A 27,723-nucleotide genomic window follows, 5' to 3' on the forward strand; every position below is an offset into this window, starting at 1 on the left:
TTCTTCAAGGCCACTGACTATGTCTTATAAGTTGATGCTTGCACTGCAGATAGCAAGGACATTTTTTTTTTAATGGCCCTGCTTCTTTGTTTTTAACCCTAACCCTGCATTGACACAGGTAGAAATTAAGCAAAAGGAAGTAGCTCTTCATAGCACCTCAATTGGTAGGAGAATCCCACCTATTTATGTGTGCCATGCTGCTAATAGCACAGGAGCAGGGCTATTTAAGGAGTTGGCAAGCCTCGTTCCACCCCATATTTATCTTAGCCGATGGAAAGCTGCAGTTGTGTATGCTAGAGGGTCTTAGGATGGTTCTCAAAATGCCAAGACCAGCTTTGTCCTGGATGACATCTGCTTCTTTTTACACTGCTGGTATTGCTGATTACCCATGGCCCCTAGTGGCAAGTGTGTGTGTACCAACTCTCAGTTCCACATCTAAGGGTATTTTGCTCATGTGTTAGGTGCCCCAGACTTGATTCGTTTCCACTGATCTACAGCTGCTTTTACTAGATGATCACTGAGGAAGTGTGTGTGTGTCTTTTGGCTGTGTGTGTTTTCCATTCTTCGCAGTGAACTGCATGCAAACCCCAAACCCACAGCTGCTGTTGCCTAAAGACCTCCAGTCACATGCCCCTACCTCATTGCTCTGAGTTGGCAATCCAAGCCAGGAGATACCCCTCAGAGATGTCAGAATCAGCCTTCAGCTCCTCATTCTCATAGTATATGTCCTGCACTAGCTACATCAGGGCACAGAATCAGTTGTGTTTGTGTGTGTGTGTGTGTGTGTGTTTCTGTTTCTTTCGTTCACATTGTTTTTTTAAAATTAAGAAAACTCTTTTATTTCATCTTTTTCATCTACGTAGAGTGTGAAAGGCACTCTAACAATCAGAATTGTTGAGGAAATAGCAAGCATCTTTGGTCTTAGCAATCAGTTATCAAATTAAATTGAGAATAAAGCAATTAGAAGCTTATTTAAATAGGTCATGGGGCAAATCAGTTTAAAGCCCGACTTTTCAGTGCAGCATTTTTATGTTTTCCTGAACTGTGCATAAAAAGTAACTTGCCAGCTGGGTCCCCCCCCCCCCACTTCATCATTATTTGCATCACAAAACATATTTACAGTTAGGTTAGTACATTCTGACATTAAGTTCCCAGTGTAAGTATGACAGAGGATTATTAGCTTAATGTGTTCTTGCCTGAACTGAAGAAGGAACAGAGTTGCAACGATAAAGTATCATTCATGGAGCAGATGTGTGTGTGTGTGTGAAATAAATGTGTATATTCCTGCTAATTGTCAAAGGCCCATTTAAAGTTAGTTCAACACTGTGAAACAGGGAATTGTGGTTTTCATGTGGTCGTCTTTCCAGTGTCACAGTGCTGCCCAAGTATTGTTTTCTGAGTCATGTTTTCCTCGAATAAAAACAGGACGCACCATTCTTGTACCCGAAAAGTTCTTTCAGAGTGTGAAGAAGTAAGAATTGCTACCCACCCTCAAAGAAGCCTGCCTACTCCCTTGTGTGTTCGCGCAATATACTATTTTGAACAAGCCTACTGAATGGGATGTGGACGTGGGTGGCACTGTGGGTTAAACCACAGAGCCTAGGACTTGCCGATCAGAAGGTTGGCGGTTCAAATCCCCGTGATGGGGTGATCTCCCGTTGCTCGGTCCCAGCTCCTGCCAACCTAGCAGTTCGAAAGTACGTCAAAGTGCAAGTAGATAAATAGGTACCGCTCTGGTGGGAAGGTAAACGGCGTTTCCGTGCGCTGCTCTGGTTCGCCAGAAGCGGCTTAGTCATGCTGGCCACATGACCTGGAAGCTGTACGCCGGCTCCCTCGTCCAATAAAGCGAGATGAGCGCCGCAACCCCAGAGTCGGTCACGACTGGACCTAATGGTCAGGGGTCCCTTTACCTTACTGAAGGGGATGCTGGGAAGACCATTGTATACCAGCAGTAAAGCAGGAGAGATTGAGCCTGCAATCCTGTGCACACTTGCCTGAAATTAAGCTCCATGCAACTCAATGGGGCTTGCTTCTGATTAGGCATGCATAAGATCGCACAGTAAGCAGTCCAGTCACACAGTGGAAAGATATAGCATAATTAAGTAACTGAAAGAACGCAAGTAAGTTAATTCCACAGAGGTGCGCCAGGCAGCCTTTTCTGTTGACGAATACCATGGGCTCATAAGAGCTGCCTTTTATTTATTTTATTGACTTCTGGCAGTACGGTGGTACCTCGGTTTACGAACAGCCCTGTTAACGAACTACAATGGTACCTCGCAAGACGAATGCCTTGCAAGACTGAAAACTCGCAAGACGAAAGGGTTTTTGGTTTTTTGAGCTGCTTCGCAAGACGAATTTCCCTATGGGCTTGCTTCACAAGACGGAAACGTCTTGCAAGTTTGTTTCCTTTTTCTTAAAACCGTTAATACAGTTGCGACTTGACTTTGAGGAGCAACTCATAGCACGTGGTGTGGTAGCCTTTTTTGAGGTTTTTGAAGACTTTGGTGATTTTTGAAGCTTTTCCAAAACTTTTCCGAAACTGTGCTTCGCAAGACAAAAAAAATTGCAAGACGAAAAAACTCGCGGAACGAATTAATTTCGTCTTGCGAGGCACCACTGTATTCGGTTTACGAACTCCGCAAAACCGGAAGTAGTGTTCTGGTTTGCGAACTTTACCTCGGTCTACAAATGGAAGCCAAATGGTGGGAGGGTACTGGCGGCAGGAGGCCTCATTAGGGAAAGCGTGCCTTGGTTTAAGAGCAGATTTGGTTTAACAATGGACTTCAGGAACAGATTAAGTTCGTAAACTGAGGTACCACTGTATATGATAAACTTCTAGCAGGTAACTTAACCAACTTGCTCCAATGTATTGTTATAATATAGTATGTGGACCCAGTGCATAACCCTGTTACATTAACCCCACTTACCTGGGAGTAAGCATCATTGTATTCAATAGGGCCTGCGTATCAGTAGGCCTGGGTAAGAACTGGTAAGACCCATTTAGTTCATTGGGGCTTTCTCCCAGTTAAGTGTGATTAGGCCTCGAGTCTTGAGGATAAACAGTCAAATCAGAGGTTGGATGGCCATCTGTCAGGGATTGTTCAGCTGTGATTCTTGCACTGTGTAGAGGGTTGGACTAGATGACACTTGGTGTCCCTTCCAACTGGGACCATCACATTTTACTGCTTTTTATCAAATGCTGGCCAGATTTGAATGTAATGAGTGATCTCAATGGGAAGTACTTCCAAGTAAACACTAAAAAGATTGCACTCTTCAATATTTCCCAAGCCTCTTCTAATGTCTCGTCTGTAAATGCAAAATAAGGTCCCAGAACTTGTGTTTTGCAATTCTGCTAATGCAAAAGTATGCAAATAATCAAAGCAGGAAAAACACTTTGACAGAGATGGCTTAATGTAGTTATGTTGGAATCACTTTGTGTAATTATGTTAACATTATATGATTTTCTACTGTTCCCTCCCAAAAGATTAGACTAAATTGAAGGTATAGTTATGAAATCAGTTGATGAAAAAACAGACCATCTCCTGTCTATTACTGACTCCTGTTTGAACTGAAAAGTACGTTGCTTCAAGAAATGAATATCACAGGCAGGCTTGGTTGCATACTATGCCCTGTAGAACAACCCTCACAGTAAAATTGGAGCTCAAGCAAGAATAAAAAGTCGAATGCACTCAGGCAGGAAGCTGTTTTTAGCGTACCACACCCTCTCCCCATATTGGATGTCTCTTTAATAACAATTATAATAGTAATATTTTTATTTATTTACACCCCGCACATCTAGATGGGTTGCCCTAGCCACTCTGGGTGGCTTCCGGCACATATAAAATCAGAATAAAACATCAAACATCAATGGCAACAATCTGATTCAATATAAAAAAGTCACAATAACTTTAAAATAAACAACTTATATCAAATAAAGCAATATTCAATAATCCATTGGAATCTAATAGTTAAACAGTAAAATTAAAACATCAGCAAATAATAATTAAACAGTTTGCACTTATCAACCACAAGAATTACCAATTGATAATCGATAAAAATAACAGCAAACCACAATGCATAAAAATACCACAACACATGCAAAACCATATAAAAAGGATCAAACTGAGAAACAAGGACACACAAATATCTATCTATCTATCTATCTATCTACAATCTATCTATCCACCCACCCACCCCCTGAACTCCTCTGTTCCCAGCTGCTTCTGCTGCTCTTAATGTCTGGGAAAGGCTTCCAGGGCTGGAGGGTGGGGCAAGGCAGGTGAAAACAACATTGCCTGATGAAGAACAGAAAGTCTCTCTCTCCCCTCACCTTTGAAAAGGACGACTTCCTGGCAATGGCATCATAGCCAAAGCACCAAAGGCAAGGGTGATCCTTTTCAAAAGCGAGAAGACAGGTAAAATGCTTTCTTTTTCCTCTCGTATCTCAGCCTGGAGGTAGGAGAGTCTCCTCCAAGCCCAGCCCATATTTTATCACCTTCCTATGTCTTTTGAGATATATATGGCCTCATTCTTTGTTCAGCAGCAACAAGCTTTAAGAACACTTGCTTGAGAGTTTGTTCCATTTAATTTATTGTGTCCTTTAGTACTCCGCAGGTTTGTAAAGTAGTGAGGGATTCAATGCATAATATTGTTTCCGTTCAGCATAAAGTAGCCCCAAAACTTAAGTTATTTCTTAAAGAGAAGGTCAAGTAATTCATGAGCATTTGGTATTGATCTCATTAGATGTTGTTTCTCTCTATCAAGATTCCCCATGATGAGCCCATTCTGAGTTGCAGCATTATGTGGGTTTACATGAAAATCCATTTTCACCCACTCATTTGTTTTGTACTGATGTTTCACATAATTTTGAAAAAATACTTGCTTTAGTAATCGGTTTTAAGAGAGCTGCTATAGACAGCCTCTTTGTTCCTAATTTGGCCAATATGTTATTACTGTTTTGGAGGAGCATTTTAAATGTCTGTAATTTATTTTATGATGACATTATCCTATGTTTTAATTATAATTGATGATATTTTTCTGGCATTTGGGAATATTGAAAACTTACCAATATTTCTCCCCTGAGATTAATCCTGTACATTACCATGTTAAATTTCCTTCTTACTCTGCTTCTGTTTCTATTTTCTATGCCTTCTGGGACAGCATAGTGCTGTGTACATTTAAATCATACATATTAATCAGTTTTTGTTGAGTGTGCTAGTAGGAATACCATTTTACATTCTGCAAATCACAATCAAATTCATTTTAAACGGAAGATGCCTGTAAGACAATTTCTATGATTAAAGCTGAGTTCCACTGATCCCCCAGATAACAATGTACAAGACAGACATTTTTCTGAATCTTTATATCAGAGGAGAAACTGGACCATATCACATGGTGAGCATTGACCTGTGCCAATTATACTATCAGAATGAATTTGCTTTAGTTTAGGGTCCCTAATTCCAAGTCAAGTATTGTATCCAGTGTAAATTAAAAGGTAAAGGGACGCCTGACTGTTAGGTCCAGTCGTGGCTGACTCTGGGGTCGCGGCGCTCAGCTCGCTTTATTGGCCAAGGGAGCCGGCATACAGCTTCCGGGTCATGTGACCAGCATGACTAATCCGCTTACCTTTCCGCCGGAGCAGTACCTATTTATCTACTTGCACTTTGACGTGCTTTCGAACTCCTAGGTTGGCAGGAGCAGGGACCGAGCAACGGGAGCTCACCCGGTTGTGGGGATTCGAACCGCCGACCTTCTGATCGGCAAGTCCTAGGCTGTGTGGTTTAGCCCACAGCGCCACCTGAGTTCCCCAGTGTAAATTATTATGTACTAAATACCAGCAGGATGCGTTCCAGGTTGTTCTGTGCCACCTCAATAAGAGTCTGTGATGCCTGAAAAAAATGTGTGCATTAAGATTCCAAACCTAAATGGACTGTTGCTATTTCTAACCATTTTAGATGCGAAGGGGGTAGTACTTTGTTTTGTGTTCGGTTGCTTTCCTCCACATACCACCTCAGCTCCAGTCAGTGGTTCCAACTTTTGGCTTCTCTTAGGCTCCTCAAGTCTAGATGTCCTTTGCCTGGCTCAAACTTCCAGCACAGCTGCTGCTTCTGCTCCCTTTTCAACACAATCGCTGGTTTCTTTTGGTTGTTCCACCCTCTGGCCTTGATTTTGGATTGAGGCTGCCCCTTTATTTCCAGTTGGGCTCTCTGCAGATAGTCACTTAAATTTGGGTGGACTTCTCCATCCTTATCAGACCACTATTCTGGTCTAGTGGGATGAAGTAGAATGTCTGCTGACATGGCCGATCAAACCCCACTAGTTCTGAATCTCCTGTGTCTGTATATAAATAAAGTACCTTGCTCCCAGCTCTGCTCTTCTTTGGAAATTATGCAATTTGACAGTTAGCCATTCATTCAGCCACCTGCCAGTCTCTTGTTGATATTTTGTATATAAAAGTCAAATGGTTTATATGTGGTTAACTCATTACATTCAATAGTATGAATTCCTTTATACGTTCCTTTAAAACGAAATTTACCTCAAAAAATTGAATAACAAAATGAATCCCCCACAGGGAAAGACAAACAGGTCTCTGAAAACACATTACTGAGCATAGAAACAAAAGCAGACATCGTATTAGGGATGCAACTGTAATGCAACAGTTCTTGGATTGTGGTCATATTCTAGGAGATTTTTTTTTATTTTTTTTTTGATGGATTAAGCATCACAAATTCCAGTCAGTCAAGATGAAAATTACACACACTGGATCCCAACACATCATGGCTTTACATACTTAGCAGCATTCATATCTTATGGATTAAATGAAATATGTTGGTTCTTGTGGTTTTCTTCACTGTTCAATATGTGAAGAAAAAAAATATGAGCTTTGTCAGAATTAGAATTCATCTCAGGGTGAGGATTTAAATGAATTAGGGAATTGTTTTTTGGGGGGCGTTGGTTGTTGTATTTAGAATGTGCTGTAGGACTATAATGGTGGAGGTTAAAAGCCCCCCCCCCATGGCATTTAAAAAATCGAAAACATACTCACTCACTGAAACATAAATTGGCAACAGTCAATTGTTGTTGTTGTTTAGTCATTTAGTCGTGTCCGACTCTTCGTGACCCCATGGACCAGAGCACACCAGGCACTCCTGTCTTCCACTGCCTCCCGCAGTTTGGTCAAACTCATGCTGGTAGCTTTGAGAACACCGTCCAACCATCTCGTTCTCTGTCGTCCTCTTCTCCTTGTGCTCTCCATCTTTCCCAACATCAGGGTCTTTTCCAGGGAGTCTTCTCTTCTCATGAGGTGGCCAAAGTATTGGAGTCTCAGCTTCAGGATCTGTCCTTCCAGTGAGCACTCAGGGCTGATTTCCTTCAGAAGGAAAGGTTTGATCTTCTTGCAGTCCATGGGACTCTCAAGAGTCTCCTCCAGCACCATAATTCAAAAGCACCAATTCTTTGGCAATCAGCCTTTTTTATGGTCCAGCTCTCACTTCCATATATCACTACTGGGAAAACCATAGCTTTAACTATACGGACCTTTGTTGGCAAGGTGATGTCTCTGCTTTGGTGGCAGTGACCCAGTAGTGCTTTATTCAGCTAAGCAGAATCAGCAGTCAATTAGTAGCTTCTAAATGGGGACTTTCTCCAAAAGAAAAACTTAGCAAGAAGCGAGACATACAAACATTGGTAGAATAGACCAACTATGTTCATAATTGCTATAACCTATTTGAGAATGTTTAAAACAACAACAGCTTGGGGCCTTTTGTAAGGTACTAAGGCATAATGTGAATTGTACTGAAAATTACTTGCTGCAGGACTATGATGGCTGCTTACCCAGTATAAGGTTGGGCTGTGGTTGCGGCCCGTCACGCCAGACCCCCTCCCTCACAGAAGAAAGGCCTCTTCATTTTGTGGCCAGTCACTGAGGATTTCCCAGAGCCAGCCGCAAAGGTGGGCGGGATAACCTGCCAAGCCAGAGATTCACCATCCACCAATCAGGAGGCTGCTCCCGATTTAGGCCTGCGATGCCTGTGCTTGGGATGGTTGTAAAGTTTTGATGCTTTTTACAGTGGCTTTATTCATTCATGCTTTGATCTCTCCTTGATTATGTTCTCACAGTGTCCACCCGATTGTACAATATTAGCTAAGTTGCAGAGTAGACAAAGTGTTTTGGAGTTGTTGTTGTTGTTGTTGGTTTACTGTGAAAACAGATTTTGTAGGGCCACTGGGTTGTGGGTTGGCCGTTTGACCAACCCTGCTTTGAGGACTTAATTAAGAGCCTCTGGTTTGGGCCATCTCCTCCACCAATGATTTGTACATATTAGAACACTTCTATGGCAAAACCCCACAGGCAGACTATATTTGTTCACTTCAGTAGTTTCTTATGTTTATGGTGTCTCTCGTTGAAAATTAAATAGTTATTGTCACTAAAATAGGTAACGGAACAAGAAGACACTTATTTGCTTTGAACAATCCTTATCAAGATCCACTATTCACAGAGGCCAAATATTTTCCTTTTGAGGGTTCTTGGCGCTCAGTGATAGCAATCAGTAGTCCCATTATCATTACTGTGAGACTGAAGGTAGAGATTGAAATTTAGAATTAGGTTTGAAAAAAAAGAAAGAAAGTGTTGAGCTGGGAGTTGTAGAAATCCAGGGAAGAACAATATCTACTTGATCTAAATGAGAAACAGTTATTCCTATTTTTCATTTAAGCAATTAATCTGCAAAGCTAAGAAACAGCACAAGGTGCAGAGGCAGACTTTTAAGGCTTGCATTTAACAATGATTGGCAGCCCTCAGGTATGTCCTCTGTCTTATGTCCTGAAAATTTATGGGACAGCAAGGGTCCTTGGTGAAATGATAAGAGCTGTGGATTCTTGCTCTTTGTTTTTGAGAAATATGTCTGGCAGAGAGGCATTGTTTTATGACTTACTTAGATATGGCTTCATTATTATTTAAGTATCTTTGCAGGGGAGCCCCATTATATTATTGGGTTAAACTGCCAAAATTTCTTGCTAGAGTCTGAAACAATACACCAGCAGAACTTTATTCTAAAATGTAATGTGACCTCGTGTCCAGGAACTAGGCTGCTTCTGGAGTGAACATAACTAGGAATGTTGTATTGGAAGAAGGAAGAGTAGTTCCTGTCCTGTTTTGGAGTAAATGAATTATCATATGGCCAGTGCAGATTTAACATGGTTCATCTTAAAACCACAGGTAAAGGGACTGGGAACAAGCATGGTGAACTCAATGATTTCCCCAGTTTGTCTCCCGTCTTTCATGTATCCTCCCTCCAGCCGCAGGTTTATGTTAGCTTTGACATCAACCATGGTAAATGCTAGTCAGGGTTATTTTGAAAGTAAGACTTGATGCTGGTTAAAACATAGTTAAGAGTGAAGTCTACATAGTACTAACCAAGGGTTGACACACCCCTTTTAATCCTAGTTGTGCCAGCATAGTTAAGAATGAACACTACACAGCACTAATTTTACTGTTGACACAATCCTATTAAACACGGCTAAGGCTGGTGGCATAATTTCTTTAGGATGGGGCAGGTGAATGGAGCTTGCAATCCTCCCAGGTATTTCTGGTTCCTTAACCATGGTTAAGGAATTATTTATGTTGCATCTGCACCAGTCTATGGAAGTATGAGGAGTTTGAGTGAGTTGTTTCCCCCCACTTTAGTTGTCTTGTCAGGGAGAAATGCTGCTGTGCTGATGTAGAGACCACCCCTAAGGTGCTGGCAAAGATAGTTGAAGCATTGGCTTAATTAAGAATGGTAAGATGCAAATATGTGTTAATTTACTTCAAACACTTTCACAAGAGATACAGGGAAAACACTTTTCCCTTGCTAATGTGTCTGCTTTGAACTTGTTAATATGGTTGTCACAGTATCTAATGTGGGAAATAGCACTGTTTTGAATTCAAAGAGAAGTCCCTACTTATTTGCCTATTTAATCTGAATAATCTGACATATTCACGTTGTCCTCTTTTCTGTGAATGGATATGGCTTAAGCAAAAGCATTAGTGTAATTGCTGAATATGAAACATCTGATCTCCCTGGCCAGCTGGCCTCTCCTGAGGTAAACGGTCGGTGGGGGTGGGGAGAGAGACAGAGACAAATCTGAACATATTATTTTGTGAATCACAACAATGTGGTTCCTTTTGACATCGCAGGTTGTAATTAGGCCGGCCTGAAAAAGAGGACAGGGTTTCCTGTGCATTTAATAGTTGTACAGAAGAGAGAATTTCAGCAGTTATAGCTTGACATGCTAGCTGCACTTTCTGAAATCCCCTCATCTGCCCAGATGTTAAAGGCGCAGGAATCCTGTCCTCTTGCACCACGACAACCTACAACTAATGGAGATTGGACTACTAAAGTGAGATGACTGATTTAATTAGACACATTAAATTAATTTTTTTGTTACTTATTCACTACGTTATCAAATCATATAGAGTAGTAAAAAATTTTTTGGATGAGATGGAAGAGCTACATGGATGCGAGCATTGCTACTACAGCTGTTTTAGGTTGTGTATATTTAATTTTTCATTCCACGTGGGGCTATTCCACACATTCCTGAGCCGACACACAAAAGAGAGCTGCAGCCAGTCTTAGCTCTCTGATGTATGTGCATGAATGAGTTGCATTGTTTTCCAGCACTTGTTGATCATCTTTATGTTTTAAGTGTGTACTTAAATCTCTGGAATATGATTCAGGAGAAGCAATGTGTGAAGAAACTCATATATTGGTAGCACAGAACACGAAGTAGTGGCTCTTGCAGACATTAAAGCACGGTTGGATAATCCTTCTGCATTAAGTGCATTTTTCAATGAGTGGCTGCACCAGATCTGTCAGCTTCTGGCACTGTCAGGTGGATATAAATTGTCCTGAGCTCATATCAGAACCAGAATAATGGTGCTTAACTTTATCAGTGCTGAAATTAGTGCAGTCTGCACCGCAAAGGAGTACAGTCTTTTTGGAATCCTATTTGCACCTAGCCTAAAGAAACTTTTCTGTATTCTGTTAAAATGATGACATTTTAAATTTTCAGCGAGCTACCTGCAGCTTCCTAACTTCAAGATCTTTTGCTCAGCTGTAACGTTTGGGTTAAGGGTTTTGAGGGCAGAGGGTTGCGCTTTTCTTCTCCTTGTTTGGGCTATGGACGAAGGTCAAGTCTGTGCAGGAAGGAGTTGTGGCCATATTGGTGATGGCTCCTGTGTCTCTGTCCACTTGCAGTTTGGTCATTCTTCTCCGTTGATGGTGAGATGATGCCCCAAAGGCATCTGGGACATTATTTTGCATTTTATGCCCTAACACCTCACCCAGCTACAGACATGACATAAGAACTGTTACAGCAAAAGTCTGAAGAGAGTGTCCTTACAAAATATCATTAATGAAAACTAGCTTCAGCCTGAAGCACCATTGAAAGTGCTATGGAAACCAGCAGTGGACGAAAACTTGGGGGTGGGTGTGTGGTTTATTTTGATGGATTCTGGTTACACAATTAAATTGATCGTATAGAACTTGGCTGTTTACGTGCCTGTTCTCTGCCTGTTCATTTGTTTAATTTATTTACTCATCAAATTTCTGTGACACCCTTAATCCGAGGATCGCAGGGTAGTTTACAATATAAAAATACAAAAATGCATAACTAGTAACAAAAAAATAATACGCAAAACTAGTAACAAATAAAAACAATACCCCCCCAAGGTATGATGTGGTAGTGAAATGGGCAGTGTTGACCTTTAGTTGTGAAGTTGAGATTTCAGTTTTAGTACGTGGAAGGGCAAGCTACAGCCATTTGCATCAGTACCTTTCAAAGTGACCAATAGGAACACTTTAAAGTTTGTTGTTTGTTGAGTATTGTGCTGCATCTTTGTGGTTTATTATGCTAAATCCTTAACTTTGATCAAATATTAATGTTGCCAATACTAAATTGCATTTACTGATTAAGCTATTTTTGTTTCTCCCCTTCAGTGTGACAATGCAAAGGGACTTAAAGCCTTCTATGATGCAATAAAATATGGACCTACGCACCTAATGGTTTTTGGTGGAGTATGTACAACCGTAACATCCATCATTGCTGAATCCCTAATAGGATGGAATTTGGTACAGGTAAGAACAACACCTTATAGATATGTTGATTGATAACTTTAAAATGTTAGGTTGTTCTTTGGAAAACTATGTATATGTTTTTATTATTAATAGTTCTGCACTGGGTTGAGCAGTCCTTAGGCTTGTATGAGCTGCTTTTCACAAGAACCTAAAGGTCTACTGACAGGAAACAGTGACTGGGATGGAGTCAGAATCTAAATGGTGGCTCAAGGAACCAGTTGCCTACAGGTTACTATGAACCATATACTGAAATGGCCTGCATCTAAAAGTACAAATGTACATCTATTACAGATCAAGAATTCTAGCATCAACCTCCCAAACTGGTCAGCAGAAAGGGACTAAAGCAACTAATGTGTCTTATAGGTAAAGGTAAAGAGACCTCTGACTGTTAAGTCCAGTCACGGGGTTGTGGCGTTCATCTCGCTTTACTGGCCGAGGGAACCAGCATTTGTCCTCAGACAGCTTCCGGGTCATGTGGCCAGCATGACAAAGCTGCTTCTGGCGAACCAGTGCAGCGCACAGAAATGCCATTTACCTTTCCGCCGGAGCGGTACCTATTTATCTGCTTGCACTTTGACATGCTTTCGAATTGCTAGGTTGGCAGGAGCAGGGACCAAACAACAGGAGCTCACCCTGTTGCGGGGATTCGAACCGCCGACCTTCTGATCGGCAAGCCCTAGGCTGTGTGGTTTAGACCACAACACCACCCGCTTCCCATAGGTAGTGGGCACTAAAGCACAATGGAGATAAGCACAATGGCAGCAATTTAATATAAGGCATTTTTTGTATATTTCACTGGGCAAGTGAATATGCATAGGCTTGGTTATCACATCACATCAGTAAGAAAACCAGACGAACAGCCTGATCCTATGCATGCTTGCTCACAAGAGAGGTCTACTGACTTCAAAGGGACCTACTCCAATTGTGCATATAATGGAACCTTAGAAGTTAAAAGTAGGGTGGGGGAACGAAGGACTTTTACAGTGGGGCTTCTACTAAAAGTTCAGTAATGCAAAATGCCTATCAATCTATGGGACTTGCTTAGTTGCTGACTCAAAAGGCATGGAAATAATAATTAAGGCACCTTCACAACAAGTAAGCTATCAGTTTTCAGCTCGTAGCCCAAGACACCCTGGACTATTTTAATAAATTCTGAAAAGGGGACTTCTTTGCATGTTTGTTTTAAAACCCACAACATGAAGACTACGTCATAATGTTGCCTATCACTCCCCAGCGGCGGAGTGTAAGGAAACACCACATGCTGTGTGCCACCGGGGGTGCGGGGTGCAGAGGGAGCCTTGCAAGATGGCACAGGGGGTGCACTCATGTGCCGCAGTCCAGGAGAGTGGGCGGCAGCCTTGCCACTCACCCTCCTCTCTCTGATGGAGCTGCAGGGCTGGGCATGAAGAAGCAGATTTTTTGTCTTTTGGAATCTCAGTACCTACAACCCCTAAAAGAAAAGCTTGGTTTTTTATTGACAGTTATCTTAAACATGTTCTTCAATTGGTTATAAATAATTTCCCAGAAAACCTTTACTCTCTTACCAGACCACCACATATAGTAAAAAATAACTTCTTTTTCTTTATATTGCCAGCATGTGTTTGCTTTTGATTTATGCGTTTTTGCCAATCTGCTAGGAGTTAAATACCATCTACACATCATTATCATCTGTTATTTGATTATTGATGTAAACTTCTAAAATGTATTTTGGATAGTTAAGTTTTTACCTCTATCTTCAGTTTATTTTATCTTATTCTATTGCTATGGCTAGTGGCTTATGCAAATAAAGATTCTTCTGATTCTACATCATTATCATGTAGTTTTCTTTTAGTGTATAACATGCTGTAAACTTAAGATCTACATTCCATAACTTCTCCCATGCAGCCATTTCAGTATTATGGGATATATCTCTTGCCCAGTGAATCATGGCCAACTTCACCTGCTCGCCTTTGTCTCCTATTCTAATAATAGTTTGTACATTTTGGAAATAATTTTATCATTATTCCTTAGTAACTCTCTTTCAAATTGCGAGGTTTGATTAAAAAAAATAATCCTTTTATCTGCCTTGAAAACTTCTTTGATTTGAAAATATTGTAAACAATCTATTACTTGTCGATCTAATTCTTCAAACTTCTTAAATGCTATTTCCCAGTCCTTTTCTGTTAATAAATCCCTGTATGTCGCCCAATCCCCCCCACATTCCCATTTTTCACTGATATTGCTTTGAGTGGGGAAAGCCACCATGGTGTATTTCTTTCTAACAAATTTTTATATTTCTCCCATACCTTGTACAAATTTCTCTTAATAGTATGATTTGTAAAACTTTTGTGTACCTTAGCTTTTAAAAGTCCTTCTAAATTCAAAACCTGCGTATTATTCAATGTCACGGGCCAGTCTTGACAGACTCTAGGGTTGTGTGCCCATCTCACTTAAGAGGCCAGGGGCCAGCGCTGTCCGGAGACACTTCCGGGTCACGTGGCCAGCGTGACAAAGCTGCATCTGGCGAACCAGCGCAGCACACGGAAACGCCGTTTACCTTCCCGCCAGTAAGCGGTCCCTATTTATCTACTTGCACCCGGGGGTGCTTTCGAACTGCTAGGTTGGCAGGCGCTGGGACCGAGCAACGGGAGCGCACCCCGCCGTGGGGATTCAAACCGCCGACCTTTCGGTCGGCAAGCCCTAGGCGCTGAGGCTTTTACCCACAGTGCCACCCGCGTCCCTGCCCGTGTCCTAGATATTCACAATTCATAGGGTATATGGTACTGTAAGTCTGTGATTCTTGCTGTGGGCTTGCACAAGTAGGCCTTGACTACCTTCAATTTATTTTAGGGTCCCAGTATGTAGGAAGCCATAGTTACCGGTACCTTAGCATAATGCCATAGAAGTAAAATTCTTACCTGGCAAATGTCTGTTACCTGTTAGGAATTATACTGTCAGTCCAACGTTATGAATGACTACAAAAGACATCAGAGCTGGGAGTTCTTAAACCTTTGTGACTGATGCGGCATCAATGAATATATAAATTTGACAGACGATGTGACGTGATGGTGATATTGCCATAGCAATGCAGCCTTAATTGCACAATTATGTATCAAGAACAGACGAAGGACAAATCCTGCATCCTCTTGAAAACTGATATTGCAGCATACTGGCAGATTTTAGCACGCGATGACGGCATCCAGATACGACAGATACAACATAGTGATCTTGCTGGGAGGGTGGGGAGCCCTGATCGGCAGGGAAAAGAGCTAAGAGAAGGCAATGGAGATGTAACAAAGGATGTTTTTGAAGTGCATTGATAACATGATACTGAAAAGTTGGAGAAAGAGTAGCTGGTTAAGCTACCTCTAGCATTAAATTGCTGAAATGCATGCAGCTTTGAATTGTGGTCTTCACCTAGCCTCTTCATTTGGAAGTGCTATACAGTAGTAGGATTGTAGCAATGAGAGAGGTAGTTTTATTTTTATTTTGCAGTGCAGGGACTTAACTCCTCAGGGATATTCCAGGCTGTTCCCTGAATGCTAGATTCTTTTTAAAGTCTCTTTTCTCTTACTGATGGGCATTCAAGATGAAAATACGCAGACAGTATTCTGCTCAGTTACTTCCAAGAAATAAGTCTGCTCTTGACTTCCAATTTTGTGGTGAATAAGCCCAAAGGCACGGGGATATCATTAATATTTTTTTGTTAAAAAACAGTGCATTTTGAAACTACTTAAAAAGCTAAAATTATTTACTACGTCAAATTAATTTTTGTCCTATTTGAATCTTAGCCAGTGCTTCCACGAATGCAGATGTGGTAGAAACTATGAACGTCAACTGCCCATGAGTTTCCACATTCATGCATGTGTGAGAAAAAGCTTGTGTCTCCATGTCACATTAAGAAAGAGAGGTGAGGTGAGCTAGGGAGCTTGTTGCGTGTTGAGTCCCACAATGCCACCCCCCAAAAAATTCACACTTCACAAATCAATTATTGTTTAAGGTTTTTGGCATAATTTTGGCCACAACTTTATTCAAAATACAAAAAATGTGAGTGGTTGCTTAGGCATTGGTTATGACTATCTGTCCTTGCCCTCAGGGACAGAGCTGGCCTTCCGGACACCAACAGAAGCCAGCGTGGGAAACAAGTATTGGGTGAGAAATGAAGCTGGGCATCAGACCCTCACTTCTCACCCTCATGTTCCTGTGGGGCTTGCACAGCCCAAGTCCGACGCCACAGACAAGGACGAAAAGAATGGCAAGCCCCTGGATTCCTTTAACAGAATTCCCTTTCCGCATCATTTGGAGGGATAGGCACTTACCCCTCCAAGCACCAATTTAACCAATGCCTAACCGCCAACCTTACAAGTTGTGACGATTTGCTACGCAGTAGGCAAAAACCAAATGGCACCAGCCAATCAGCCAAATGGCAAAATTCCTACCAGGCCCCCGCTCCAAGGCGGACGACCCCATGACAGGCATAGCAAGGTCAAGCTATCAAGAAAAAACCACCCTGTTAAAAGGGAGGGAGGGCAGGTGATCCGGTGCAAAACGGCCAAGAGGACGTCCAAAGTCTGGCCCCTGTATTTAAAGACTCTGACCCCCTCCTCCAAATTGGCAACAATCAAAACTCCCCAGCAACCCAATTTTAACCACTTAAAGGCTTGGGTTCCTCACCAAATCTGCCTAGTCACGGCAGGGTGGCTTGTTTCCCCAACCGCAACACGTGCTCTCTGTTAGGGAGAACACGCTTTGTATATTTGACAACAGAAAATCACTTCCCTTCTAGACCAAGCTGGGCCATACCTATTCATCTGGAAAGTCGGCTAGAAATACCCGTAGCCAACTATTGTTATTTTGCAGTTAATGCTGAGAAACTAGGCTGGTGCCGGTTGGGATACAGCTTAATAAATGCTTAGTAATAAGTAGTGGCTTGATATGTGACCTTGTGGGGCTACGGTTTTGAGAAATATAAGCCCATAGCTTCCTTGGGCATGCAGAACAACTTGTGCAGTTTTTGGACTCCTGGCTAGTACTTACATAAATGTTTGAAATGGTTGCTGGTTCTTTGGTTTATGATACCCTTAAAAAAAAGAGTTTATAATCTGTTTTTATGGAGTGTTATATTTAGCTTAAGGATGAGAGAGGCATTTCCCGTTCTTGTAGGAGTCTAAATAAAGTGGAGCTGGTAGGCAGGGGAAGCAAATCTGAGCTTGGAGGGATCATTTGCTGCCTATAAAACACAGCTAGGAAGGAAAGGAGGGAGTGAATCTGTGCTTTGCAGCTCCCCCCTCCCCTTTTCAAGAACAGATCTCTGGCAACGGTAATTTGAAGGAGGGAGACCTCAGAGCTGCTTGGTTCCTTTGACAGGGTCTACGCCCCTGTTAAATAGGTTACCTTATGGCTTCATCATAGCAGTACTGTGCAAACCCACTGGGAGTTCTAACCTGAGTGATGTACAGATGTACAGAAGGGCAGCTAGGGAGCATTCACAAAGTGCGTTCATTTCTGCAACATCATGGCCCTTGGTGTTAATAGAGATCCTTCACAGAAGTTGCTAAAGTTGACAAGGTAACAGTGCTATTTCTCTGCCTGCCATCATGCTAGCCTTCCACATCTTTAGAAAGTTAGCAGTTATATAGCCTTTGCTGTCGCTTAAAAACAGCTGTTAACTCTGTGACAAAATGTGCCTGCCGTCTGCCTGTAGTAATTCATTAGACATTGGAAATAACGTTGACACATGGTTGTATTTGTCACAAAGACTAAGTTCTGATAAAAATAAAATGTCTGTTCTTTTGTGCCTACTGTCTGTATCACTGCCAATGAACTGTAGCTTGAACTCAAGGCGACATTGGTGGATTATTTGGAAAGGTAATGGGTTGAGTCTTCAGCTATTGACTCAAGGAAATGAGGGAGCAAGTGCATAGTTCATGGCTTGAAAAGGTACCCCTGCCCGTACGGGCCAGTCTTGCCAGACTCTGGGGTTGTGCGCCCATCTCACTTAAGAGGCCGGGGGCCAGCGCTGTCCGGAGACACTTCCGGGTCACGTGGCCAGCGTGACAAAGCTGCATCTGGCGAGCCAGTGCAGCACACAGAACGCTGTTTACCTTCCCGCCAGTAAGCGGTCCCTATTTATCTACTTGCACCCGTGGGTGCTTTCGAACTGCTAGGTTGGCAGGCGCTGGGACCGAGCGACGGGAGCGCACCCCGCCGCGGGGATTCGAACCGCCGACCTTTCGATCGGCAAGCCCTAGGCGCTGAGGCTTTTACCCACAGCGCCACCCGCGTCCCAAGCTTGAGCCCACCCTTAAATCATGGCTTGAGCCCACCCTTAAATCCGGAATGTTAGCCTTTGAGGGGATGAAGGTCAGACTACCAATATCAGGGCTTCCTTAGTACAGTGGTACCTCGGGTTAAGAACTTAATTCGTTCTGGAGTTCCTTTCTAAACCTGAAACTGTTCTTAACCTGAGGTACCACTTTAGCTATTGGGGTCTCCTGCTGCCGCCGCACCACTGCCGTGTGATTTCTGTTCTCACCCTGAAGCAAATTTCTTAACCTGAGGTGCTATTTCTGGGTTAGCGGAGTCTGTAACCTGAAGCGTCTGTAACTCAAGGTACCACTGTACTGTGAGGGTAAACACCACCCAGCTGTGAGCAGCATGACGTAGTGAAATGGGCAGTGTTGACCTTTAGTTGTGAAGTTTTATCTGCTTGATATGCCTTATTAGTTCCCTTACTCTCTGGGTGCTGTGGCTTGTAAATAAGCAAATGTGTGGATGTTGTTGTCTTCTTCTTTGGCAGTCACTCATAGCTGAGTAAGATTGTCTTTCGTGAACATAATCTTAATGGTGAGTCCGTAAGTGACTGTGGAGGCCAATTCTGAATCCACACGCCCTTCCACAGTGGGGTCATAGGTTTCCCAGCGGGAGTTGATCACAGTGACGGTTTGCCAAACGTGCCTTCCTTGGACACCTTTTCTAGCCCTTCCCCCTTTATGGGGTGAGCAGAGTAGATCCTAAATAGGACTGCTCAGTCATGGATACAGCTGCCAAGCTGCTCAACTGCCTCATTCCTTGAGTCAGAACAACTGAATCTGTATCCACCGCCCACGTGCTGGTTTAGGACTAGGGGCTTCCAGATTTCACGGTCCTGCCCCCTTTACCATTTGCCGATTGCCATGGGACTTGGGTTTCGGATGGGTTTTTGGTAGATGCCTGCACGTGGATTTGTTTTATTTGTGTAGATCAGTACACGCTGACCAATGCACAGTCTTCACAGTAAGGCTCTATTCCGATGGCATGAGTATCATGATGGCTGGTACATTCTTATCTGCTGCAGCCTTCATCCACCTTAAGAGCCACTGTAACATGCCACTTGTTATCTTCCGGCTGTTCTGCTGTTGAGGACTTCTTGGATCATTCTTTGTCTAGCTCCTCCTCTTTGACCTTACTGCCTTGGGTGACTCTGCTGGGAGTATGATACTCCCAGCTGCTTTGCTCACAAGGGTCATAGGAAGGTGCAAGCCCACTCACCACAACAAGGTGAGCGAGTGAGGTGTGTGATGTAATGGGAAGTAATAAAAGTGCCATAGTATCAGGTCCACCTTGTGTCAAACTGAAGAGTAAGGCAAAAATGAAGCAAATGGTTATCATAACACCAAAATCTATGTGATGGTCAGATGAGTGAGAAGATCTGAGCTGGAGCCTTTGGTACCAGTCAGGCAGTACTAATTCACACGCTCTGATGTACTGTTGTTAAGAGATGACTGTCTTGCCTGGCTTATAGCTTCCTCCTATGGCCAAAGCTTGGTACCTACCTGCATGTAGGTAGAGCTTCCACCTGGTTCAGGATCCTCTGCAGGCACAGTGAATGCAAGAGTATATAACTGTAAACTGGTTGTGGTTGTTGTGGTTGTTGTTACCGGTTTCTATTGATTTATTGGTTTGTTCGTTGCTCATGCAGGATATTTTGGTTTTTTTAAAATGTTTGATGCTTTGTTGTGTTTTCATACATGTTGCAAGCCACCCAGAGTTGCTGGGAAACCCAGCAAGATGGGCGGGATATAAATTTTAAAAAATATTATTACTGTTAATTTCCTTTAAAAAAAAATTGATGCATATTAGCTGGTTAACAAAAGTAGCATTCCATCAGTTAAATTCCCCTAAACATCAAACACGATTCCTCCCATAAATGAGAATTATCAACACATTTAGCAAACCTTTCACTAACTAATCCCTATCGCTTAAATATCAGCAACAGAAAAATACATTAATATAAAAGTACGTTGCAGTTTAAGCCAATTAAATTAATCAAAGTCTATTAAAGTAATGCAGTAAAACAGCAGAGTACAAGTGCCCTAATCTCAATCAGCATAACAGCAATAGAAAATGAGCTGACATCTTCAGTCCCTGAAACATCCATGCCAAGGCGGTGCATGAATACAAATAACTGACAACAGCTCATCTCTCACCTGAGCTGCCTTGCCTCCTAACTCTCGCCTAGGACATTCTCCAAGATGGGCTTCTCCTTCTCTCACCAAGGAGCTGAAAAGCAATATAAGGTAAAGGTAAAGGGAGCCCTGACCATTAGGTCCAGTCGTGGCCGACTCTGGGGTTGCGGCACTCATCTCGCTTTATTGGCCTAGGGAGCTGGCGTACAGCTTCCGGGTCATGTGGCCAGCATGACTAAGCCGCTTCTGGCGAACCAGAGCAGCACACAGAAACGCCGTTTACCTTCCCGCCAGAGCGGTACCTATTTATCTACTTGCACTTTGACGTGCTTTCGAACTGCTAGGTTGGCAGGAGCAGGGACCGAGCAACGGGAGCTCACCTTGTCGCAGGGATTCAAACCACCGACCTTCTGATCGGCAAGTCCTAGGCTCTGTGGTTTAACCCACAGCGCCACCTGCGTCCCTGAAAAGCAATATAGTTTGCATCAAAAGGAGTGGTGCTCTCTAGGCGCTTCCTTTCCAATGGTTTTGTCCTCTTAGATTATGAATTTCAGCTTCACTATGAGAGGAGCATTCTGTTCCTTGGGCAATGGTCTGGGTTCCTGAGGCTTTATTTAGGTTTAAAGACTGTCTCAAGGGAAATCTAAAAAAATGTAGTATAAACACTGTCAACTGGGAAATACTGGCCTGCAAGTGCTCCAATTGGAGAACAGCCTTTACCAAAGGTGTCATGGGCTTTGAAGATGCTCAAACTCAGGATGCAAGGGAGAAACGTGCTAAGAGGAAGGCACGCTTGGCAAATCCACACTGTGATCAACTCCCGCCCAGAAACCAATGTCCCCACTGTGGAAGGACATGTGGGTTCAGAATTGGCCTCCATAGTCACTCACGGACTCATTGTTAAAACCGCGTTTATGGAAGACAATCTTACTCAGCTACGAGGGATTGCCAAAGAAGAAGATTTTGTATCACAAACTGGCCCCTTGCATATAGGAGAAAAAATCTTCAATATTGTTAAGTTGTGGGTGAACATATCAGACAACTCAGCGATTCTTCAAACAGCTCTTATTTATTCACAGGCCAGAACAGAACTGAACTGAAGGGTTTAGCCAGCCTGCTTATATAGATCTCCACCACAACGCAACAGTAGCAACTTTCTGTAACCAGCCAATCACTGAACGTCACTTTCAATCCCTTATTTGCATATGTGGACCTGCGTGAAAACTATCTACAGTATCCCCCTGCTGGCCCAGGGTGAGAACTTCAGTAAATAACAAATATAGTTAGCATTAGCTAACAGTAAAGATTTCATACTTAAGCAGGGATTCACAAATGGCCTATTTCTCTCTATTCCTGTTTTCCACCAGCCATGACTGTTTTGTCTAAGGATGGAGACAGATCTATGTAATGGCTATATTTTATATTCCCCAAATGGTGAGGCAACCATTCATGTAACCTGAAACCTGCCTATCTCCTCACAGAGTCTCATTTGCAAGTCTGCAAACTCCTCCCAACCCTCCAGTTTGAGATTGGCCAGATATAGACTTCATGGCTTTATCATTAGCCCCCTCCCCTCCCCTTTGTTTACCAGCTAGCCTGATGATGTGGTGAACTTGAAAGCGTGCACACTGTTGTGTAATGTTTTGGTTGGTGAGGAGGGTACCACCTTCACAGACTTGTTTTGAGTGTCAGGCCCAATGAGCAGAGAAGCTCGTTCCTGGTGGTCTTACTCCATGAAAATCAGTTGTCTAAAACTCCTCGCCTCCTCACAGCCATCTTAAGACATGCTTCCTCTTTCTGTCAGGGGTTCTTATCACCATCAACAATACTGATAGCTTTTGTGCCAGGTTGCTGCAGCAGCATGAAAGCACAGACCATTTGCACAGAGAGTAATTAGTTAAGGCCTAATCTCCTACAGCTGTGTGAAATGGAACCTGTAGCTGATTGACAAAGATGCATGGTGATCTATCCTGTGAACTGGGAATTAGGACTGAGCAGAGGCCAGAGCAAGCCTTAGGTGGTGGAGGAGATGAAACAAAAAGGAAAGCTCAGGTAACTAGGGTAAGGGGCAAAACAGTAAGCTCATGGCTTAATAGGGTGGGATCCACAGCAACAGGAATAAATACCAGGCTTTTCTTCCAAGTGGGGTGGGAGAGTGCAGGGTAGGGAGTGATGAAGAAGTCGGGGAGTCCTAAGAACTGGAGAGAGAGGGGGAGAGAGACAGAAATGCTGTGGTCCAGGCTGGCCCTGGAAGTGGAAGGCCTTCCAATAACCTGCAGATTTCACCTGTTAGGAGCAGGGGCCCTGAGAGGAAGTGCTTTCCTGGTACAGTGGTACCTCGGGTTATAGACGCTTCAGGTTACAGACTCCGCTAACCCAGAAATAGAACCTCAGGTTAAGAACTTTGCTTCAGGATGAGAACAGAAATCGTGTGGCGGCAGCGGGAGGCCCCATTAGCTAAAGTGGTATCTCAGGTTAAGGACAGTTTCAGGTTAAGAACGGACCTCCGGAATGAATTAAGTTCTTAACCCGAGGTACCACTGTATCTCCAAACAAAATCAGATGGCTTTTAGGATTCATTGTCTTTTCTGCCTTGGGATCAGGTACTAGACAAGGAAATAGTGTGAGGCAACTTAAGTTACAGTGTCCATCTTTGAAACGAACTCTGAATTGAACACAAACATGTTAAAATCTGTCCTTGTATTCTCTTAAAACTGAGTAATCCATCAAACATATTGCCCCACTTTGGACTACATCTGAAGTTGAGGAACTCCTGTTTAAACAGCTGAGATCGAACCGTGTTTATAAGCCTGGTGTGTTGACTAACCACAGTTTAAACTAGCTCAAATGTCTCCAAGTGGCTTTGGTGCAAGCTAATATGCTTTGATTGTTCTAGCAAGCTGTTAGTGTGCTTGCATTTCAGGAACTATATGAATTTCAAAATGGGTCATTTGATGGAAATAAATGGTTTAGATTGTGTGTGTGTAAAACAGAGAGAGAGATTTAAATTGTGTTAATTCAAATCAATCCACCCTGAGCAAGAGCCATTAAAAAAAAAGGATGTACTGAAGGGTCAGTTGAGTTTCCTGGCAGCCAGGATTGTGGAAGGAAGTCTGAATGTTTCTGGCCAGACTGATTCAGAACTTGACTTACTGTTAAAAGCAATGAAAATTCTCCTGCAAAAGATATGGAATACTGTGAAAGGAGCTAGAACAATCTTCCAGCTGTCTTTAAAAACTTATGGGTGGGAACTGAGGTCAAGTAGGTCTCATTCCCTACCATTTTAAATCTGAAAATGAAATCATTGAGTGTGTGACGTCCTCATTTCTAAGTATCCAAAAATTCTTAAGAAAGTTGCTCTATAGTAACTGGATTAAATGTCACAGATACCCCATGCCACCCATCCTTGTCCTAGGATCCTGTTTTTCTGAGCTGATGTTTGCTGTTTTTTTATGCTTGCAAGAGTGTTGAGATCTCCATTTTCAGTGTAAATCAACAAAGGAAAGATTTGTTGAAATGGCCTTCTGCTACATCTTGTGTTAATGTCTGCAGTGGTACCTGGGTTTGCATACGTCTTGGTTTGCCTACGTTTTGGATTATAAACACGTCAAACCTAAGGTTACCAGATTTTTCTCAATGAATCCGGGGACACTTTTCAACTTCAATGGATTTTGTATGGGGAATGATTTGTAAATCCGGGGATGGTCCCTGGGAAACAGGGACGTTTGGTAACCTTAGTCAAACCTGGAAGTGTGTGTCCCCATTTGCAACCTTTTTTTGGATTACAACCCATTTTTTTTTAGATTACGAACAAATGTTTTTTGGAGGCCTCATTGGCGAAAGCGTGCCTTGGGTTACAACCTGTTTTTGTTTACATATGGGACCTCTGGAATGAATTATGGTTGTAAACCAAGGTACCACTGTATGCTGTAACAGGAGAAGTGAAGAAGACACAATGGAACAGCCTGCTGGGTGCAGGAATTGGCTTCCTGGGATAGAGTTACATTTAAAATGAAAACAAGTTTCTATAACTTAGCGATAAGTTTGCGGGTGTGTGCGAATTGCTTGCTGAAATCTCAGCGGGAGAAGGATTTGTGGGGAGGGGTGTTCAGTGCTCTGTATAGCTCCCTCCCTATGGATAGCAAAACCAGAATAAACTGAGCAAAAATTAATCAAAATTTGCTCAGTTTGCATCATTTAGCCATAGTGTATAATTCAACTTTGCTCAGTGACGTATTTGGATTGCCTGGGTCCATCACTTTGATTAAGCTTTTGCCTGAGTTTCATCTTCTTGCAGAGGAGGCAGTTCTGCAAAGAGAATCCTAATTCAGTGACCAGAGAGCATGACAATGTCTCAATGAATATTGCCTGTCTGCTTTCTCTCTCACTGCTGACAACAGCATACTTTTCTCTGCCTCTTTAGCTCCTAGAGTAGTAATTTTGGATAGGGCTGCATTCAATTTCTCTTTATTGCTTTCAGGAGAGGAACTATCTAAAGAGTCTATTACTCATTGTTCTCTAACAGTATTGCTTGTGTGCTGTGCAGGGTTCCTAAATTGCAATTGAACTAAAACAGTGCTCATACAGAATCATTAGTAACATTATGAGGGATAAGTACATGAAAACCACTTGTTTGCTGTTCTGTGGTTTTGATGGGCATAAATGGAAAGGAGGTCAAGGGTAGTGTGCTTGCATGCCATGAAATGAAAATGCAGGGACAAGCTTGCAGACTGTACAATCTGTTCTCTTGTGCAAGCCCCCTAAAAAAGAAAAAAAATGATGTGATTATATTAGTGGCTGGTCTCCAGACATCTTAAGTGGCAGAGTAGTTCCTGTTTTTTTCCGTGGCACTTCAGCAGAAGAATGCCCCAGTAGATGGCACCTAGATTGACAGGGGATCTTATTAAAATTCAAGTATTCATTTCCCCAGCTCAGGCTGGCTGAATCTTGGAGCTGGGAAGAGAGTTGTTGCTTCAGCAATGGAGCAGATCAGACTAGGAGCTTGTATAGAAGCTGGAGGCTACACCTCTTTCAGTCAGGACCTGGGCTGGATCTACACTGACCTGTTTAACGTTATTAGATATGTCGTTCTAAAACGTCACAGGGCATACTTGTAAATTAAAGTGTGTTTTTTACCTTTTTTGTCAAAACACTGTCTCTCTGCTGCTGGTTGCTCTGCAGTGCCCTCTGGTGTCACGTTTTAGTAACACGTTATGAACATTAAAAGTAGGACGTCATGTGTCAGCAAAACCCTTCCTTAACTCTTCCTTAATGTTAAAAACCATGCTTGTAGATCTGCCCCTGATCTAAGCAGAATCACCTCCCTCCTCACATGCAGGTAGCTGGTCTCTACAGCAGTGTCTCTGAAGTTCCTGCCTGGCTACTCTGGTCTTGTAGGAGATGGTTTTGTGTGTGTGTGTGTGTGTGTGTGTGTGTGTGTCTGAGAGTCATTCTAGGAAAATGCAGGACATTCGAGTTTTTATGCAGCTGTGCCAGTTGCGCTCTCTCGCTCTTCTCTCACACACACCTGTCAAGTTGGCTTTGTACATAGTTTCTGTGGGTTTTGGTTCCAACTGAGCAGAACACAAACCTGATTTATTTTGTTAAATAACACCATAGCCCTTGCTCCCATCCCTCTACAGTATATGGCATTATAATAATATTGCTGCCTGCAAAACTACCATGAGGGAAGCAAAGCCCTATTTAGTTCTTCACCTCAAAATCAACTTTAAAAGATCCTAACACAAACCCCATCTGGACTTATTTATCTGCACTTTTGCTGGTTTCTTCTTTAAAGGCAGATTAAGTGAATCATTTTTTTAATCACTGCGAACTTGGAAAGGCTTTTCCTGCTGGAAAGCTAAAGTTTTGAAATTTAGCACTATCGGACTCTCCAAAAGAAGCAAAGAAATCTAAATTTCCACTTCTGCCAAATAATTTTGGGTTGTTTTTTTTTTTTTAAATGTAGATGATTCCTTAAAAACCAAAGCCAAAAAGTTAATTTAAAGGTGACCAGCACAAAAATCACTGGACCTATTTGTAATTTTGTAGGATTTATCCACTCACGAGGGGCTACTGTGCTTGAGAATACCATCCAGTTCTCTCAAAATGAAAACAAAAACTTTATAATCGCTTTTTAAAATTCCTCCATAATAGTAAATAGGGAAGATGCAAAGCTTTGTTTTCCTGAATTTCAGGGTCTGGATTTGGACCCAAACCCAATCAGGAAGCCTCTGGAGCACTTTGAACTGAGTTGGGCTGTTTTTTGAAGGAGCAAATTGATTTTATGATCAGTGCATGCCCCTGTTTAAGACAAAGACTGAAGTAAACTCCATGAAAGCTAGGGAGGCTTAAGGTAAAGGTAAAGGTACCCCTGCCCGTACGGGCCAGTCTTGACAGACTCTAGGGTTGTGCGCCCATCTCACTTAAGAGGCCGGGGGCCAGTGCTGTCCGGAGACACTTCCGGGTCACGTGGCCAGCGTGACAAAGCTGCATCTGGCGAGCCGGCGCAGCACACGGAAACGCCGTTTACCTTCCCGCCAGTAAGCGGTCCCTATTTATCTACTTGCACCCGGGGGTGCTTTCGAACTGCTAGGTTGGCAGGCGCTGGGACCGAACAACGGGAGCGCACCCCGCCGCAGGGATTCGAACCGCCGACCTTTCGATCGGCAAGCCCTAGGCGCTGAGGCTTTTACCCACAGCGCCACCCGCGTCCCCAAGGGAGGCTTACTTCTGAGTAAAAGTACATGGGATTCCCCTGTAGAGCTTGCAGAACAGTCAGACTTACACTGCACATAGTAATATGTGTATGTTTGAGCTACTGTTTGCCTTGTCCCATTGTACAGTGCGAAGTTATTTTTAAATTAATTGGCAGATAGCTTTGTGCAGTACAGTTCCACCTCTGCTGAGCCCTTCTGTGTTGCTCTCCTGGAGCCAGGAACAGCAACTCCACCTTGCTGATTTCTGCAAAGTCTTGTGAAGTCCCTGAAGGGAGATGCAGCCTGAAAAAGGGAAGGTTGTCAGTCAGCACAGGAACAATAGATGTGTCATAATGAACGTCATTGCAGGCAAACTGCTGAAAACTCTGTGGCAATTTCTCTTTCTGCTGGCTGGGAATGCAGTTTCCACGCTGAAATGGTCTTTTGTTCCTCTTCATCAGAGCAAATTCATTCTGAATAGCT

At 42.8% G+C, this 27,723-nt stretch overlaps 1 protein-coding gene across 2 annotated transcripts in view; it reads left to right on the plus strand.

Moving 5' to 3' along the window:
• The window catches only part of GABBR2 (gamma-aminobutyric acid type B receptor subunit 2), a 292,240-nt gene that overhangs the window by 23,375 nt on the left and 241,142 nt on the right, over nt 1-27,723 (plus strand). For both annotated transcript variants that reach the window (XR_013394045.1, XM_077933377.1), the window contains exon 2: nt 11,979-12,116. Coding sequence is in view for 1 of the 2 variants with exons in the window: in XM_077933377.1 (XP_077789503.1) it covers nt 11,979-12,116 (138 nt within the window). In the remaining variant the exon portion in view is untranslated. The remainder of the gene's footprint in view (nt 1-11,978; nt 12,117-27,723) is intronic.

The sequence above is a fragment of the Podarcis muralis genome, chromosome 8, assembly GCF_964188315.1.
Source record: "Podarcis muralis chromosome 8, rPodMur119.hap1.1, whole genome shotgun sequence".
In the NCBI taxonomy this organism is placed as follows: domain Eukaryota; kingdom Metazoa; phylum Chordata; class Lepidosauria; order Squamata; family Lacertidae; genus Podarcis; species Podarcis muralis.